Source organism: Mustelus asterias, chromosome 11 (genome assembly GCF_964213995.1).
Source record: "Mustelus asterias chromosome 11, sMusAst1.hap1.1, whole genome shotgun sequence".
NCBI lineage: Eukaryota > Metazoa > Chordata > Chondrichthyes > Carcharhiniformes > Triakidae > Mustelus > Mustelus asterias.
Window position 1 is genome coordinate 80837395 of NC_135811.1, and position 18634 is coordinate 80856028.

General features: G+C 38.3%; 2 protein-coding genes and 1 pseudogene across 2 annotated transcripts in view; 1 reads left to right on the top strand and 2 right to left on the bottom strand.

Moving 5' to 3' along the window:
• The window catches only part of moto (minamoto), a 59986-nt gene extending 47046 nt beyond the window's left edge, over positions 1-12940 (top strand). The window contains exons 7-8 of the mRNA XM_078222949.1: positions 7426-7606; positions 12683-12940. Coding sequence (XP_078079075.1) covers positions 7426-7606; positions 12683-12924 — 423 coding nt within the window. The 3' untranslated portion in view covers positions 12925-12940. The remainder of the gene's footprint in view (positions 1-7425; positions 7607-12682) is intronic.
• ccdc43 (coiled-coil domain containing 43) overlaps positions 1-18634 on the bottom strand; it is a 38900-nt gene that overhangs the window by 1403 nt on the left and 18863 nt on the right. Inside the window, exon 6 of the transcript XR_013498996.1 lies at positions 2078-3803. The gene's annotated coding sequence lies outside the window, so the exon portion shown is untranslated. The remainder of the gene's footprint in view (positions 1-2077; positions 3804-18634) is intronic.
• Positions 18298-18499, bottom strand: LOC144501004 (U2 spliceosomal RNA; annotated as a pseudogene).

Below are 18634 nucleotides of genomic sequence, written 5' to 3' on the forward strand. Positions count from 1 at the left end.
TAAGGAAATACAAAGGAGTGGAAGTTATGCTACAATTGCACAGAGCTCTTGTTTAGACCATACCTTGTAGTATAGATCCCAGTATCTATAGACAGTGAACACTACTTGGTTGCATTATTTTATACCTTTTTTAGAAATAAAATTAAAAATCATTTCAATTTTTACAATGCTCAGAGGGAATTTTTATCCTCTGTCTTACCAGTTTTCCATCAGTGTACTTTATAGGGTCATTGACCAATGCATAAATGACAACAGACAGCAGCAGAAAATTGATCATGGCAAAATTTTAAAATAATGATGAGGACTTGGAAATCTCACTCAAAACTTCCTCAGCATCTTGAGTCAAACTGTCATATTAATTTTAAAATAGAGCTGAAAGGTGTCTAGTCAGCAAGCCAGCGAGGAGGGTTCGCAGCAATTCTACAGAGAATGGGTGTTAGGACTTAATGACAGTAATTGCACTTAAAACATGTATCTTTCTAATTGATTCCTTTGGCAATGGGAAATGGTAAAAATCATTTGCCCTATACAGGTAGTTGCCAAGGATAAGATAGAACACTATAAATCAGTATTGTCCAATACGATTTCAATGCTTGTCAAACTTGAGGCAATCATCATATTCAGTACAATACAAACGTGCAATATTTTGAAAATAATCAAAATCAAGAATAACACACTTATTGTTAGAGGCAAGAGAACAGCTTCAAAAAGATTTTGAAATTCAACTTTTCTGTAAGGCAAGCCTGCTGTTTACACTCTAACTGGCTGCGAACTAGGGTGCTGACAATCTATTAAGAAAATAAATTGTTCCTCAGTTGATTTCAAAAACAAAAATTTCTTCAAGAGAAAAGTGTTTCTATTATATTAGGAGACCTGGGTCAGAAAATAATCGACCAATCTCTACACAGTGGCTTCAACATTCTGAACCTTGCTTTGCTTATGTTCTAACTCGTGCCATTTCCAAAACGAGAATTTTGAGAGCATTTGGGCTGTTGTCCTTCTGAAGGTGGTGGATGCTACTTTCACAGCGTTTCACAGAGCAGTCACACATCTCATCAATCAAATATCTCATCAGAAGCACCCAGAGAGAACAGGAACAGAGAAGGTAACAAACAACAGTCTGTTTTGCTTGTTTCTTTCTTGAAGTTGAATTCTTCCTTGCTCGGTTATGGATGGATAACAAATAGTGGTCTAGTGAGTACTGGAATCCCCTGCTGCAACTTTAACAAAACTCAGTATGATGTGGCTCTAAAAAAGGAACAGCACCAATTTGCCATGTGTCTGGCAAATTCACCACATGGTGAGTGTATTTGGATAATGATGTAAATGTTGGTAACTCTACTCCTTTCAGTTCTGGACAGCACATCTCAGGATGGATATATTGGACATTGAGAGGATACAGCACAGATTTGCCAGAATTGTATTATTGCAGTTTACATAAACTACTTGTATTCCTTCAAAAATAGGCGATTAAGAAATAATCTGTTTGAGGTGTTTAAGATGATTAAAGTATTTGGTTGGGTAGAGAGAAATTATTTCATTTGGTGGAGGAACTCAGAAAAGGGGATGTCAGGAAGCACTTCACAAAAAAGATAGCGGAAAAGTGAAACTTGCACTGTCGAAAATTTCGAAAATTAAATTTTAGAATTGTTTTGTTAGGTAAGGCTATTAAGGGAATGTTGAACCAAAGCTGGTAAGTGGAGTTAAAATGCTCAGCCATGATCTAATTGACAGAACAGGCTCAAGGGGCTAAGTGACATATCTTTTATGCCTAAATTGCATCAGTCAGAGCTTTGATCAAAGCTCCTTAATCTGGTAATACAGACTCCTGGCAGACGTCATACCACAGTATTTATAGAGGTGGGTTCATACTCCATGGTAGATTACAGACTGCTGAGACCACTGGCTAGAATGTTGTACACACACAAATGAAACTAGTGTAAAATATGTTCTGGTAACTCATTATGGTAACCTAATACTCCCAGAATCGTTTGTATGTGTCATGGAGTCTCTTTTCATAGTCTGGGCCTCCGATGACTGCGAAAACCCCTCTCGTCTGGTTAGGACCAAAACTTACCCTCTGGCAAACCATGTTCTGTCTTCCCTTTCCACTGTTCAGTGTTCCTGTTCACAAGAGCTGTGTGAATTCCTTTGCGCCATCCCCCTATACCTCATTAATTATCCTAGCCAGCCTGCTGATCTCCAGCATTTGGAAAAGCTGAAGTGAATGACAGTGTTTCTCAGAGAGGGTTCTTCTCTCCAAGCTATGGCTTCATCTTCCGAAAGATGATAACCTAGAGGAGGACAGAAAATACTATGGAGATACCAGTTAACAAAGCAATGGATAACTAACAGTGCTAGACGGCACCAAGGTGCCACATGATCGAGATGCATGATATTTTGAGAATTGTAGTAATAAAAAGGCAGTCACCCTGCTATGGGCTTGTGCTGGTCTTCTCATCTAAAAGGCTTCTGACTCCAATATCTCCTTTTGAGTAAAGGGGTTATTAGAAGTAGTCCACCACCCTAGTTTAGGCCCTCTTTTGTGGGCTACCTTCTCTTGAAAGTTAGGAAAGAATTTTCCCAAGGCCTCAGGACCCTGACATGGGTACCTAAAACTCACTAGGAGCCAGATTTGCAGGAACTATTTTTCCGGAGGTAGCATTCTAATTGGCTACCTCTGTGCTATCCATTCTATTAAGGGTGGTGGACAGGTTCCTGATTCCGTTGGCCTAGTCACAGGGCCAGCGGTTCTGATGCCTCAGCATACGGACCAAGTGCTGGAAAATGGGATTAGAATAGATAGATGCTTGGTGGCCGGTGCAGATATGAAGGGTCTCTTTCTGTGCTGTAAAGCTCTATGATTCTGAAGTTTGTTCAGGAGGTGTGAGCACTGCTGAGGCAAGAAAGAGATCACGAGGGTGTCACAGAAAGGAGACATTCTCTGTAAAAATAAACAATTATTTAAGAGGGGAGAAGGTGGTAAGCCCCTCAGATCAGAGGAACACTCCCAATTGGATCTTTGGATTGTGGGAAGCATCCTCAGATATTTGTGACCCCCAGTTCAGGAAATGGAGTCTCTGGCTCCAGACTCTGCTGCCAGTAAAATGCTAAACTTGAAAGGTTACCCCAACTGGGGCCTTAATTAGTGGCTGCCAGCTCTGTGGTGAGAGTAACTAATTCACATTTCTACCCCAGGGAAACTTCCCACCTATTTTCCCAGCCCTCACCAATACATTCAGATAAAAAGCCTCAGAGCCAGGAAAATTTTGTCCTTGCTATTTATTTGTTGTAAACTAGTATCTGTATGAGGCTTTTTAATCTCATGAACATGCAAGATGAGAACAGCAACAAATATTGAGAAGAATAACAAGTTCCTCTTTGCATGACATGGACTACAGTGAGAAATGATGGAAGTAATTAGTAGAAGAATGAAAGGCTTTATAATCACCAGGTGAACCCAGACTGTTGTTTATGACTGCTGGGAACATGAACAGCAGGCAAGTGTTTATAACAAGAACAATAACTGTGTTCATGACCTATTTTATGTGGCGACTAAACAATGTGGGAGAAGAGGAGTTCAGTATGCTTGAGGGGTGGGGTGTTAAAAAGCAATGTAAATGCATATATAAATGGAAATAGGAAAATGTGCATCTCACCCTTACTATCCTGATCAAGTCACAAAATCATTTCCTGCATTGAACCCCAGGTCCTTGTGGTGATTCTGCAAGTGTTGATGTCTTCAGCATCTCTTTCCAGGATTACTGTTGTGGCTAAAAGCAAATAACTGTGGATGCTGGAATCTGAAACCAAAAGAGAAAATGCTGGAAAATCTCAGCAGGTCTGGCAGCATCTGTAGGGAGCGAAAAGAGCTGACGTTTCGAGTCTGATGGTATTTGGCTGAATTAGTACATTGGCAACAAGGAGATCAGGCGTGTACATATGGACTTTGCAGGGCCCTTTATGAGTTTCCATGTTTTTAATCACGGTAGATGCACACTTCAAATGATTGGAGATGCACTGCATGGGTTCCACAATTACACAGGCTGATCGAAAAATTACGACAAAACACCCTCCGGAAATGAAGGTCCCCTGTTCAGTTTTGCCGTCTGACCCAGCCCATCTTTGACGGAATTCCGAATGCTCGCTAATCGATGGAAAGGACCTTCTTGGTTGAGGGTGCTGGGGAGACACAGACCTAGAGGAGGAGGCATGTAATGATGGTCAGAGGCCCATGAAATCTACTGATAATTGAGTGAGCGGAGGTTATTTGATACGTAATAAAGGGTCTTTGGTGATGGGAAACTGGCGTTTGGCTGAATTACTACACAGATTAAACATAAGCAACAATTCTTTGCCTTCTTCAGCAGATCATGAAGTTGCTGCTTGATATGGGGAAAATGGGAAGGATAAGAACTTGTCAGTAGAGGGACAGAAGCGGGCAGAAAATAACATCCATATTTTAATATGTTTCCCAGCTCTAAAACCAACAAGTGATAACAGATGTTTATTATTGGCAGGTACAGGAGTGTTAGATTTGAAGTGTTTATTTTGGTACCAAGTATGGTGTCGGTCCAAGCTTTTAGTTGTATTTCCTATGTGAAAAATACTATAGAAATGCTTGATTACATTTTCACTGAAAGATTACATTTCTGATGTTCTACAATTAGAAAATTATCTTTACATGACTATTAGGAAATAATATTCCATTATAGGTTATATATTGACAGTTACTTCCCAGTGATAAAATTTATAGTGATTATGTCAAAATTGTTAATTCATCAGCATAAACACCATCATGCATAAGCTGCATGAAATCTCCTGGCTCATAAAGACCTTGACAACTGAAAGAAATAACAGAACAGTTAAGCCAAGAATAGAAATTAAATGTCTGCAATAAATACACTTTAAAAAAAAATAACAGATTGGTGTTTTGGAATATCATCTGAAATGTTTGTGAAATTACTGACTTGGATGTCCTGAAGTTATTGCAAATATTATGTAGTTTAACCTTTGCTAAAACAACAGAAGGAATTTCAGACTAACTCAGAGCAACCTGGTATTCCATTGCATAATTTCAGGGCACAAATTTCAAGAGATTGCAGAGCTCGCTGGTACAGAAAGTGATTAGGAAAGCAAATGGAAGTTGGCATTTATTGCAAGAGGAATGGGATATAAAAGTAGAGACGTCTTAGGGCATTGGTGAGACAACACTTGGAATACTGTACAATTTTGATCGCCTTCTATGATAAAAGATATAATTAATTTAGAAGCAATGCATAGAAGGTTTACTTGACTCATTCCTGGGATGAAGTAGATTCAATAGTAACTTTACAAAGGAAATTGGATGAATACCTGAAGGGGAAATAATGCATGGCAATGGGGAAAGGTTGAGGGAGTGAAAAGCCAGCACAGGTATGATGAACCAAATGTCCTCTTTCTATCCTGTGTCACTCTGATCTGACTACCTGAATAAACACTTTCAAAAATGTTGCCTCTGTTAGCAGAAATAGGTTTTATCCTTTGTTAATTTTTCAGAGCTGTTGATTATTAAAATAATGGCCATCGGAACTTCATAAAAATGCATTAAGCATTCATTCATTTTCTAATATTACCAATAGTGGCCTTAGTCATTATGTACATCTGTTAAGCATCAAATGCATACTGGTGAGACAGCAACTTTCTGATGAGGATCTATAGTATATCAAGAAGGATATTTCCCCTGGCTCGGGTTGAGGTGGGTATTTGAGATGGGGTGGTGGTTTAGGATCATGGGACAAACTCAGTATTAGGCTATTTAGGACTGAGATGAATAGGAATTTCTTCACTTAAAGAGTGGTAAATATTTGCAATTTTCCACCCCAGAGAGCCTGGAGGCTCGGTCATTTGTTATGTTCAAGGCAGAGATTGATGGATTTCTAGTTGGTAAAGACATCAAGGAATATGGAGAAATTGTGGGAAAATGGCTTTTAAGGTAGAGGTTCAGTCGTGGTCTAACTGAATGGCAGAGCAGACTCATGAGGCTGAACAAACTACTTCTAATTCCTATGTCCCTACATTTTATTCAGTTTTGCCAATACAACATCATACCAGTGATGATATTATGCAGTCTCTTACTTTGTCAATATATCTTCCTATGCTATTTCTGATTTGGAAGTTTGAGGTCTTAATAGGAAGCATTTGTGATCTCCTATCCAGGTGAAAGAATACACAGTAGGTTTTCTTATTCATTTGTGGGACATGGGCGTCATGTACACTAAATCCTTCTGTGATAGGTGCTTTGCTCATTCTGGGGGGTTTTTCAATCTTCTTTATTTCTTTCATCACTGCCAATGAATGACACACTGCCGATCACAAGGATGCAAACCAGTGTTTTTTTTCCTCCCAGTGAAGTCAACCAAGATAAAAAGTTCTCATTCTCACAGTATTGTGGTTTTATTGCATCATATATGTGGTATAGGACTTTCATATCAGAGAAATAGATGAGATGTAGGTTAATGCACATGCAAGGAGAGGCTACAGAGATTGTGTGTGTGATATGGAAGGTTATCAGTGCAACTGTTTTTGCAGGTTCAGGTGGCCCAGAAGGCTTTGTGTCAGGATGCTGGAAACAAAAGGGATCATTGGACGTTCTAACTGCTCTAACTATGGCTTTGAAAGTGATAATAACCATTAATTTCCGGCAACTAGCAACTTCCCATTCAGTAGGGATGACTTTTTTGGCATTGCACACGACATCATTTTCATCTGTAGTTTGAAAGGATGAGCTATTTGTTCCACAACAATGAGAATATTTTTTGGATTTTATACAAGAGTGCTGAGGTGAGGATATCAGTGTAAACCATTCAAAGTGTGCACTGTCTTTGTATTGTTATGCAACCTTATCAGAAGGTAGTCTGAATTTAGTAAATTATTGTGTATTATTTTGAATGTAGTAAAAAGACATATGATAAAGAATCTTGCCCTTTGTGACTAATCTGTTATAAATAAATCAAACTTTATTTTAGTTGGGAACCAAGATTTGGTTGTCACCTTAGCATTGCTTCAAATACCCTTGCTTGGGATTAAGGGCTAATCATGTAGAGAATTTCCATAAACTAATTTCCCACTGCTCATCTTTTCCATAAATCTCTACATTGAGATATGAAGCCATCACATATTACACACAAAAAAAATTTACATGTTAAATTTTACAAACTTTGATTAACTGGAAATCATCTTACACCTATATGTTTTACTCTCGCAGGTGTGACAGGTAGAAATAGTAATATAAATGCATGCATAAATAAGTGTACAAATTGTAACTCCTATTAACATACTGTTCTGCTTAAGTAGGAATTTGCAATACTGTACCACTAAACTAAAAGCACATTTTTTGCTACTTGATTAATAGGTGCATAAACTGCATAAATCTTCTATTAACAGGTTGTGACATTGCTTGGAAAAATGGAACGCCTCCGCAGTTCTCCTCTTCATGCTAATATTTCTACAGCTCTTGATCGACATCTGGAAGCCATCCACATCACACAAGCTCGTAGGAAAGATGAAATAGTAAATGCAGCTAATCGACAAAGGCAGGGAGCACCACGATACCAAGATGACAGAGGTAACATCATAAATTTACTCAATTTATGTAACGTGAGCATTTGGTGTTTTTCTGCTAATCATACATGTGGATGAGGGTAACATAACTACAAAAACAATCTGCAGTGAACTTCAATTATTCACTGCACAAATTGTTTATGACTACACTTTGGGGAACCAGTATCAGTATGGCAAAAATGTTTCTGAAAGATATCAAGTATTGACCATTTAGCTTACATATGACGGCTTGATTTGGTGTCAATACTGATAAGTGGAATCATTGGTTGATATTGCTTATCTTTGACAGAGATGTTTTTTCCAACCTTAAAAAGCAAAATCATATTTATTCTTGCCATTGTGGGTTTTTTTGCTTTTTCGTGGACTTTAAGAAGCTAAACATTCTTTCAAAAATGTATAAATGGTGGACAAGATTTTGCCAGCACATTAGAGAAAGGTTGGGAAGCAGTGGGATATGTAAGTAGTATTGGGGGGGAGCCTGATGTGCTTATGCTGCTAGGGAATATTCCCATAGGAATAGCAGGGGAAGGCTATTCTTGAATGCAAGCTAAAGAGGAAACTAAGCAAGAAGATAAACAGACAACTAATTGCATTTTACCAACATTTTCTATTTTTATGTTTTTTGTAAATTCATTGACAGGATGTGGGTATCACTGGCTGTGCCAGCATTTATTGCCCATCCCTAGTTGCCCTTCAGAAGGTAGTGGTGAGCTATCTTCTTGAACTGCAATCCCTGAGGTGTAGGTATACCCACAGTGTTGTTTGGGAGGGAATTCCAGGACTTTGACCCAGCAGCAGTGAATATATTTCCAAGTCAGGATGATGAATGACTTGTCGGGGAACTTCCATGTGATGGTGTTCCCAAGTATCTGCGGCTGTTTTTCTTTTAGATGGTAATAGTTGTGGATTTGGAAGGTGCTGCCGAAGACACCTTGGTGTGTTCCTGCAGTGTATCTTATAGATGGCACACATAGCTGGGACTGTTCGTTAGTGATGGGGGGATTGAATGAGTGTGGAAAGGGTAGCTTTGTCCTGGGTGGTGTTGAGCTTCTTGAATGTTGCTGGAGCTGCACCCATCCAGGCAAGTGGAGAGTATTCCATCATACTCTTCACTTGTGCCTTGTAGATGATGAACAGTCTTGGGGGAGTCAGGAAGTGAGTTACTTGCCATAGGATTCATAGCCTTTGACCTGCTCTGGTAGCCACAGTATTTATATGGCTAGTCCATTTAAGTTTCTGGTTAATAGTAACCCTCAGGATTAAAAGACAAAATTGCATCCTCCTCTTCTACTACCTCTGGCAGCTTATTCCAGACACTCACCACCCTCTGTGTGAAACAATTGCCCCTCTGGACCCTTTTGTATCTCTCCCCTCTCATCTTAAACCTATGCCAGCGATGGTAATGCCATTAAATGCCAAGGGGAGATGTTCTTGTTGGAGATGGTCATTGCTGGCAGTTGTATGGTGTCAATGTTATTTGTCACTTGTCAGCCCAAGCTTGGATATTGTCCTGGTGTTACTGCATTTGGATATGGACTGCTTCAGTATGTGAGGATTTGAGAATGGTACTGAACATTATGCAGTGATCAGCGAATATCCCCACTTCTGACCTTATGAAAGGAAGGGCATTGATGAAGCAGCTGAAGATGGTTGGGCCTAGGACACTACCTTGAGGAATTCCTGAAGTGATGTCCTGGAGCTGAAATGATTGCCCCCCAACCAACCAACCATCAATCATCCTTTCATAGAAACCATAGAAACCCTACAGTGCAGAAGGAGGCCATTCGGCCCATCGTGTCTGCACTGACCACAATCCCACCCAGGCCCTACCCCCACGTATTTACCCGCTAATCCCGCTAACCTCCGCATCTCAGGACTCTAAGGGGCAATTTTTAACCTTGGCCAATCAACCTAACTTGCACATCTTTGGACTGTGGGAGGAAACCGGAACACTCGGAGGAAACCCACGCAGACACGAGGAGAATGTGCAAACTCCACACAGACAGTGACCCAAGCCGGGAATCGAACCCAGGTCCCTGGAGCTGTGAAGCAGCAGTGCTAACCACTGTGCTACCATGCCGCCCTTTGTGCCAGGTATGACTCCAAACAGTGAGGGTTTACCCCGATTCTGTTGATTCCAGTTTTGCTAAGGCTCCTTGATGCCATACTCAAGTCAGATGCTGCCTTGATATCAAGGGCGGTCACTGTCACCTCACCTCACCTTTGGCTTTCAACTCTTTTGTATATGTTTCAACCAAGGTCAGAAGCTGAGGGACCAGACAAGTCGCAGACAAGAACAAAGGAGCTTGAGAGCCTCGGCAGCGAAAGGTCAATTATGATTGTAGTCGGCAGCATTATGAGAGATAATGTGGCTTTGTAGGGAAAGTGAAACTGCGTAGACAGCACAGGCAAGCCAAAGTCAGCCTGCCATGCAGAGTTAGTTTGGTTGAGTGTCCTTCTTGATGGGCACTTATTTGTACAGAGTAGAGTTGGAGGGTGGGGAAATAGTAGAAAGCCCTGAGAACTGTGCAGCAATTTGCTGTGGGCCTCATTCACTCAGGCCTTGAGACCATCAAGTGAGAGGAGCATCAGAGAAGGAAAGAGATGCAGCCAGAGGTGGAAGGGCAGCAGTACCCAGAGTCTGAAAGGGGAAACAGATGAGGAGGATGCTGGGGCATGCAACCAGCCACTTGACCGTATAATACACTACCTACCAGAGAGGGTCTAATCAGAGGCTTTGTTTCCTGCAAATGTTGAAGCAACTGAACACTACACCTCCTCTGCAAGGCTGTCAGAGAGCAGTTGCCAGGATGGAGGGGAGCTGAGCCTGGTGGGAAGTTATGAGCATCTTTTGCCTATAACATTGAAGGTCGCCATACTACAGGGTAGTTGTTATGGGGGACTTTAACTTTACAAATATTGACTGGAAACGCTATAGTTCGAGTACTTTAGATGGGTCAGTTTTTGTCCGATGTGTGCAGGAGAGTTTCCTAACACAGTATGTAGATAGGCCAACAAGAGGCGAGGCCACATTGGATTTGGTACTGGGTAATGAACCAGGCCAGGTGTTAGATTTGGAGGTAGGTGAGCACTTTGGTGATAGTGACCACAATTCGGTTACGTTTACTTTAGCGATGGAAAGGGATAGGTATATACTGCAGGGCAAGTGTTATAGCTGGGGAAAGGAAATGATGATGCGATTAGGCGAGATTTAGGATGCATAGGATGGGGAAGAAATCTGCAGGGGATGGGCACAATTGAAATGTGGAGCTTGTTCAAGGAACAGCTACTGCGTGTCCTTGATAAGTATGTACCTGTCAGGCAGGGAGGAAGTGGTCGAGCGAGGGAACTGTGGTTTACTAAAGAAGTTGAATCTCTTGTGAAGAGGAAGAAGGAGACTTATGTAAAGATGAGACATGAAGGCTCAGTTAGGACGCTTGAGAGTTAAAAGTTAGCCAGGAAGGACCTGAAGAGAGAGCGGAGAAGAGCCAGGAGGGGACATGAAAAGTCTTTGGCAGGTAGGATCAAGGAAAACCCTAAAGCTTTCTATAGGTATGTCAGGAATAAAAGAATGACTAGGGTAAGATTAGGGCCAGTCAAGGACAGTAGTGGGAAGTTGTGCGTGGAGTCTGAAGAGATAGGAGAGGCGCTAAATGAATATTTTTCATCAGTATTCACACAGGAAAAAGAAAATGTTGTCGAAGAGAATACGGAGATACAGGCTATTAGACTAGACGGGATTGAGGTTCATAAGGAGGAGGTGTTAGCAATTCTGGAAAGTGTGAAAATAGATAAGTCCCCTGGGCCGGATGGGATTTGTCCTAGGATTCTCTGGGAAGTTAGGGAGGAGATTGCAGAGCCTTTGGCTTTGATCTTTATGTCGTCATTGTCCACAGGAATAGTGCCAGAAGACTGGAGAATAGCAAATGTTGTCCCCTTGTTCAAGAAGGGAGTAGAGACAACCCTGGTAATTATAGACCAGTGAGCCTTACTTCTGTTGTGGGCAAAGTTTTGGAAAGGATTATAAGAGAGAGAATTTATAATCATCTAGAAAGGAACAATTTGATTAGGGATCGTCAATACAGTTTTGTGAAAGGTAGGTCGTGCCTCACAAACCTTATTGAGTTCTTTGAGAAGGTGACCAAAGAGGTAGATGAGGGTAAAGCAGTTGATGTGGTGTATCTGGATTTCAGTAAAGCGTTTGATAAGGTTCCCCATGGTAGGCTATTGCAGAAAATACAGAGGCATGGGATTGAGGGTGATTTTGCGGTTTGGATCAAATTGGCTAGCTGTAAGAAGACAGAGGGTAGTGGTTGATGGGAAATCTTCATCCTGGAGTTCAGTTACTAGTGGTGTACCGCAAGGATCTGTTTTGGGGCCACTGCTGTTTGTCATTTTTATAAATGACCTGGATGAGGGCGTAGAAGGATGGGTTAGTAAATTTGCAGATGACACTAAAGTCGGTAGAGTTGTGGACAGTGCGGAAGGATGTTGCAGGTTACAGAGGGATATAGATAAGCTGCAGTGCTGAGCTGAGAGGTGGCAAATGGAGTTCAATGTGGAAAAGTGTGAAGTGATTCACTTTGGAAGGAGTAACAGGATTACAGAGCACTGGGCTAATGGTAAGATACTTGGTAGTGAGGATGAACAGAGAGATCTCGGTGTCCATGTGCATAGATCCCTGAAAGTTGGCACCCAGGTTGATAGGGTTGTTAAGAAGGCATACAGAGTGTTAGCTTTTATTGGTAGAGGGATTGAGTTTCGGAGTAGATTTTAAGGAACATCTTAAAGATAAAAGAGAGACAAAGAGACGCACAGTGACTGGATACTTATCTCTGCACAAGGTAATTTCAAGATCTTAGTGATTAATCATGTAATTTGTGCTTACATGTGGAAAGTGCTCAACTTCTGCTTGGCCTCTGCACACATTAGAACATGGAGAAGTCTCAGCTGCATAGTTTATTGTATCACTTAGTGTGGCAACATTACCAATTTAGTCCACTACTGTGTACTACTAAATTGTTTCATTGTTGAGTTTGTCGCACCAACAAATCTTTAATTTTGTATCTTTTATGTACAGATGTTCTTGCCTTGGCTATTGCAGTCAAAGAAATGGCAATAGCTACACGGAAAGCCCGGACAGCCTTGTGGTGTGCACTCCAAATGACATTACCTAAAACACCAAATGCCAATCCAGATGACCAAGTCGAAGTAGAAAGGGAACTGCAGGATCTAGTAACTAATGGAGATAAAAACTATCAAAACAGAAGCAACTACTATAGTGGGGAAAAGAATGAAGTGGTGAAAACTCGTGTTGATTAGAAAACAGAGGGAAAAAATTGACCGAAAAGCCTTAAAATAAATGATTCTATTATTATCTTTTGAGCTACTAACATGTGAATTGGTTAAATTGCAGCAATCACTAATTCAAATTAACTAAAAAGAAAACATTCAGGGGGAAAAGGCTAAAATGCAGAGTCTCTCCTGAAAATTAATTATAAACAATGCAGTTTGTGGTCAAACATGCATTGGAATACATCTCTGTATATTGAGACAAGTGATATAAAGCTTATTTAAAAATCTCACTACCATAATTTAACAAGATAATTTTACCCTATGTTTTGGTGAACTGTTCTTGTCAAATCTTTCCAATCAGAGTGACTAAAGCTTTTTAGTCAGGAAATTTTAATCTAACGTTTGTTTTAGTTTCTGTAAGATGTTTGTTATTTATTATATACAAAGTTTATGAAAGTGGTCATGGCTTTCTTCGACATGACCAAAAAGGAAAGATAACCTCTATTTGGTGAAAGTGAGCAATAAATGCACCAAAGTGCAGTCTTTGAGAGCTTAAAATCAGTCTAAATCAAAAAAATTAATGCCACAACAGTAATTAAATACTGTATACTGCAATTATCCTGTTACGTAAAAGTTTATCATAGTTTAGATTTAATGGTTCTGTTCTTATTTATATCTCCCTAATCTGGTTAGACCCTCTATTTAAATAATTGGAGTTTCAGATAATGTGCAAAGATCATAGACTTTGTATCATATAATTCAGAGACCTGGAAATATTAATCTAATATTAAAGATAACTCATTGGCAAACATCATTCATTATTAGTGCAGTCTTTTCACATTTATGCAGAGAATGAGAGAGATATCCAGGAGTGATTAGAAGGCAATAATTTCATTTTGCGTTTAAGCGATGTCAGATTGCAAACAAGATTTATAAATAATCTGATACTGGGGATGGAATTACGGCCTGAGTATACACTCTGTTAGTATTCTTATTTATTCTTTTAATTTCTTGAAACACTTCAATTAGAGTTGAGATTTTCTTTGCCAACAATGCGTGTTACATTGATGCATATTATCTACACACGAATAATCAACAATTGTGACATAAGGTGCACAATGACAAGTACAAGGCAGTCATATTGTTAGGAGTTTTTATTTCCTCGACTTAGTAGTGTGTGTATCCCCGCTCTCTTTCTCCCCCCCCCAAGCCACCTTTGCCTGCTGAAGCTTCTGGCTTTTACTCTATTATAGACAGCAGCTTTACACTAACTTGCTAACGTACACCCTTCATATGTGAATCTTGGTATAGTGTTTTGGCAGATCAGTTTGTCATGAGGGCCACCACAATAAGGTCTGATTTTATTCCCATCTAATATCCATAAACAAACTTTCCAGAACAGGTCAATGGATAGCAAGCAGGAGCAGGAACCTTTCACTAGCCTAAGGGATATGGGGGTACCAAAAGTGCTGCCAAGGCTAGATTAGCTAATTCAGCACAGACCAGGGACAAACAAACTCTGGGACTTTCTGGTCTGTATTAGCTTAATGCTTTCTGGAAAATGGCTTCAACCATTGGGCCCTTGGGGGTGCTATGAGTGGTTAATATTTCATATATCACTGTTTGATGCATGTTTTATTTATACAACAGGTTAAAAATCATTTCAAATAGTTTCAATTATTTTTGTTTGCTTGTGCCAATTTAGTGGGAGGCTACATGTTGGCATTGTATGATGAAATTGAAACCCACAATTAATTGTGTTGGGATACGCTATAATAGAATAACAGATTCTGTACTAAACAAACACCTACACAACATAATTATAGGAATTAACCAATAGCATTTCAATAATGCTCATCACAGAAAAATAACTTTCAGTAACAACATAAAAATTCAAAGGAAAGGAAATAGGAATGCAAAAAACAAAATGCAATGGTACAAAACCTTGTAAAATGAAGCATGCAAGGTACTACAAATAGTCTGTACCTTTCCAAACTCAAAACAATATGTTTGTTACAAGGATTGCTGCTTCATTAACAAAAGCCTGACAAGTACTATTTAATATGGAAATGACATTATACTATTAAGGATATTTGTAGCACATGTTGTACCAACTAAAGTATGTGTTTTATTTTGCTACAGAAATAATGCATTATTCAACAGTCTAGATGTTATGATCTTGTGGATTTTTTTTGTCTTTGAAATGTTAACATTCACCAAGTTTGAAGTACATTACATGAACAGTTTTTAAATTAGTGCTAAAATGCCAGATTTAGTAAGAATATTAATTTACTTTGTTGCAGATATTTTGTTGAATTTATTTATCTGAGGCAGCTTGTTTATAATGTATACAATCTATAAATGTTGGTGGCTTATTTTCCATATTAAGTGGATCTCTGATACTGTTCAAAGTTTTTGTATTGAAACAGTGAGCTGTTCTACATTTCTAATTTGAAATCTAGAGGGTATGAGTCTGATAAATGTGCCCATGCTTTGATATTATGTCAGCAGCAGATACAACAATAGATGTTTAGCAACTTTAGCAGAACACTCAATTCTTGTAACCAAAGTAATTTGCTTCTAATTTGACAGTATTGTACTTGATTTACTGCTGTATTATTTGGCACCCCAAATTGTCATTCATTCTCAAATTCAATGATTGAATATGTTTGTAAATATCTTAAAATCATTAAATTCATTAATACATCAAATGATTTTGAGACATTCAATCTGAAATTACTATCAAGATGTCAGCAATTCATTCAGTTTCAATTTTGAGATACCCCAAACATTTAATTGGCTATATCCAGTGTGATTGGCATTTAGAAATACTGTATGTTATGATTTACAGTGGATGGCATGGAATTAATAATTTCTTCCAATTTCTCAAAGGAATTTAATAAACTTCAGGAAATGATACATATCTTTAAAGTTAAAACAATTTCTCTTGAAATCAATTTTAAATGTATTATTTAATAGTGCATCTTGAGGTTATCCGGAAGGCATTTAATGCAGTCTTCAATTATATTTAAGCTAGGTCAAGATATGTCAAAAATAAATGTGATATATCAGATATGTTTAAATGATAATTTGTGTTTAACGATTACCTTCAGGAACTAGAATTCGTTGACCTTTGAGTTTATGAATTGAATGCTAGTTTAGATTAATGAATGAAAGGAACATATCTTTGTCATATGCTTGATAAATTGATCAGGAATACAGTATGAGAAACTTCCTAGATGTTAAAATGTTTTATGTGATCAATGAAATACTCGGTAATGTAATACACAACTGCTGAAATTGTTACCTCATGAGGAGTCAACAGAAGGTTGTGCAATTTAAAAAAAAGTGTAGTAACTACTTGAAACAATGTCATTTATAAATGAGAAGAGTTAATCCAAGTTCCAAATTAATATTTAAGAAGTTGACTTTGTATCAAAGAAAATGTGAAATTTTTGATTTTCCTAAGTTAAAAGTTGATATATTTTACTGAACTGTATAGTTACTGGAAATATGACATTAAATAAATTAAATATTGATCTAATTTCTTTTTATTAATCATTTTAAAAATGTAAAATAGTAGAATATTTAACTTGGATAAAGTTAATTCTATCACCACAGTCATAATCAGAGAAAAAAAATCAGTTAGTATTTAAAATGTGAAGATGATAAATTTGTAAGTGACAAAATGAAAGACTAGCTAAAGAAAATTAAGTGCAGTTTTAGCATAGAAGTAATATTGAGATTAAAAGAATCAGAAATGCAATTAATTTGATTATTGGTCTAATTTCAACATATATCTGAAAATCATTTTAACACCATTTGGGGGAAATATCTAATGAGACCTCTAAAGCATCCAAACGCATTTTGAGGAGAATTTTTTTTAATACATCCTCAAAGATAGAAAGCCAATGCTCAGAGTGGACCAGGCAAACCCAAATCCATTCCTTGCTTGCTACAAAAACCAAATTCCACATCCAATGTCATCCAATTCATGGTCACCAAAAGAGAGACGAACAAAATCCAAGGTACCCCATTTTGGGCTTAATCCCGATGCTTGATCTTGGCCAAAAAGCCTTTTGAGGAGAATATATCTTAACTAACAAACCTCTATCTGAGAAGCAATCCCACCACCAACTTTGAAACCTGTCACTTTTCTGTTGATACCTTTTGCATATTATGTCCAATAATTTCAATGGCTACGGTATTAGGCTTTTATTACTCAAGATTTCCCCTCAAAGCCAATTTGCGGGTGTTTAGTCAGAATTTTCAGCATTATATTCAGGGTAAAATTCCACTTAAAAGGTATTTACAGTTTTGAGGTTTTCTTTTTATAACATGTTAGTGTCCTTTTATTTTAAAAGTTAGGTAGTATCTGTGCAACAGCTCATTGTTGCAGTCTGCAAACAAACAGCCAATTTTCAAGCCCTTTTGCTGATTTCATACCATGTGTCAAAAACAGCCTTCAGTGCATCATCCTTCAATGTACAATTACTTCTTGACAAAAGATTAAATAAATAATATTTTATTTATTTAATTAAATAAGGTGTGCAAGAGATTCCAGGTACTGGACACGTGATGTAAACCTGAAATACCTAAACATTTTCAATCTTTACCAATCATAATTGGTAAAGTTCTTCCTTAGGCAGACTATTCATGTTGAATTGATCCCAGCTGTTGCTCACAACAAATTGACTTTGCTGGTTGACACAATTATCAGAATTAACTTAATTCATATTTGTAGGACTGCCCAACATTTTCCCTTAGACCTTCAAAAGCATTTGTGTAAACTCCCTCAAATACTAGATTTTGAAAACATCATACAATAAAATTTGAAAGTTTCAAAAAGCACTAATTAAGTCATTTAAGATCCTGAAAAAAAAACACTATAGGTAACCACTGCCTTCTTCAGCAGACAGGTAGTGTCAGGCACATAATGCAGCTAAAGACATGTAATTTTTACTCCTGTAATTCATTAGCTACTTAGTCACAGGTTGCCTATTTACCTTAATTGCGCCATAGAAATCAATCTTTGAAGCCTCAAAAAAATTCTTAAGGTGGCTTATATGCGAAGTATAAAATGTGAATTGCCAGTATTGGTGTAGGTAGTCACCATTTTGAAATGGAAAAATACACCAGTTATTCAAAGTAAATTAACATAATGTATTTTATTGAATTAAGTCATTCTTCAAGAGTATCTTTAGTACAATGAAAACATTTTTTAGAAATGCCATTCATTGTGAAAGGGTAAATCATATTCATTCTGAGTCACTTTTTTAAAAATACTTTTCCAATTCAATCAAATCAAGTCCAATTCAGTGTCTCAAGTTGAGACACTTCCAATCCAGGCTGGCAAGACAGGGCAAGCGACCATTTACCCTGTCCTGGGCCTGATCTACATGAGCCAAGCTGATTGGAGGAGGGAAAGCAATTCCTCCTACAAGACTTGAGCTCATTTGCATCTTAGCCAAAAGGCCGAGATACCGCTTTTAAAAATTGCTTCATATGAAACATATGAAGCTTCAATGTAACCTAATGACCTCAACCAAGTGCTGCATCCGCATAACTACACTTGATCTTAGCCAAAAGGCCGAGAAGCGAGCTGAGTCACTTTGACATCATCGTAATTGTTATGGGTCCAGTCAGAAGCTCAAGTGTTCTAAGGAGCCTGCCTGGATCATAAATTTTGCACCTTGAATTTGGCTAGGATAAGCATGATATGTTTCACTTCATGTAT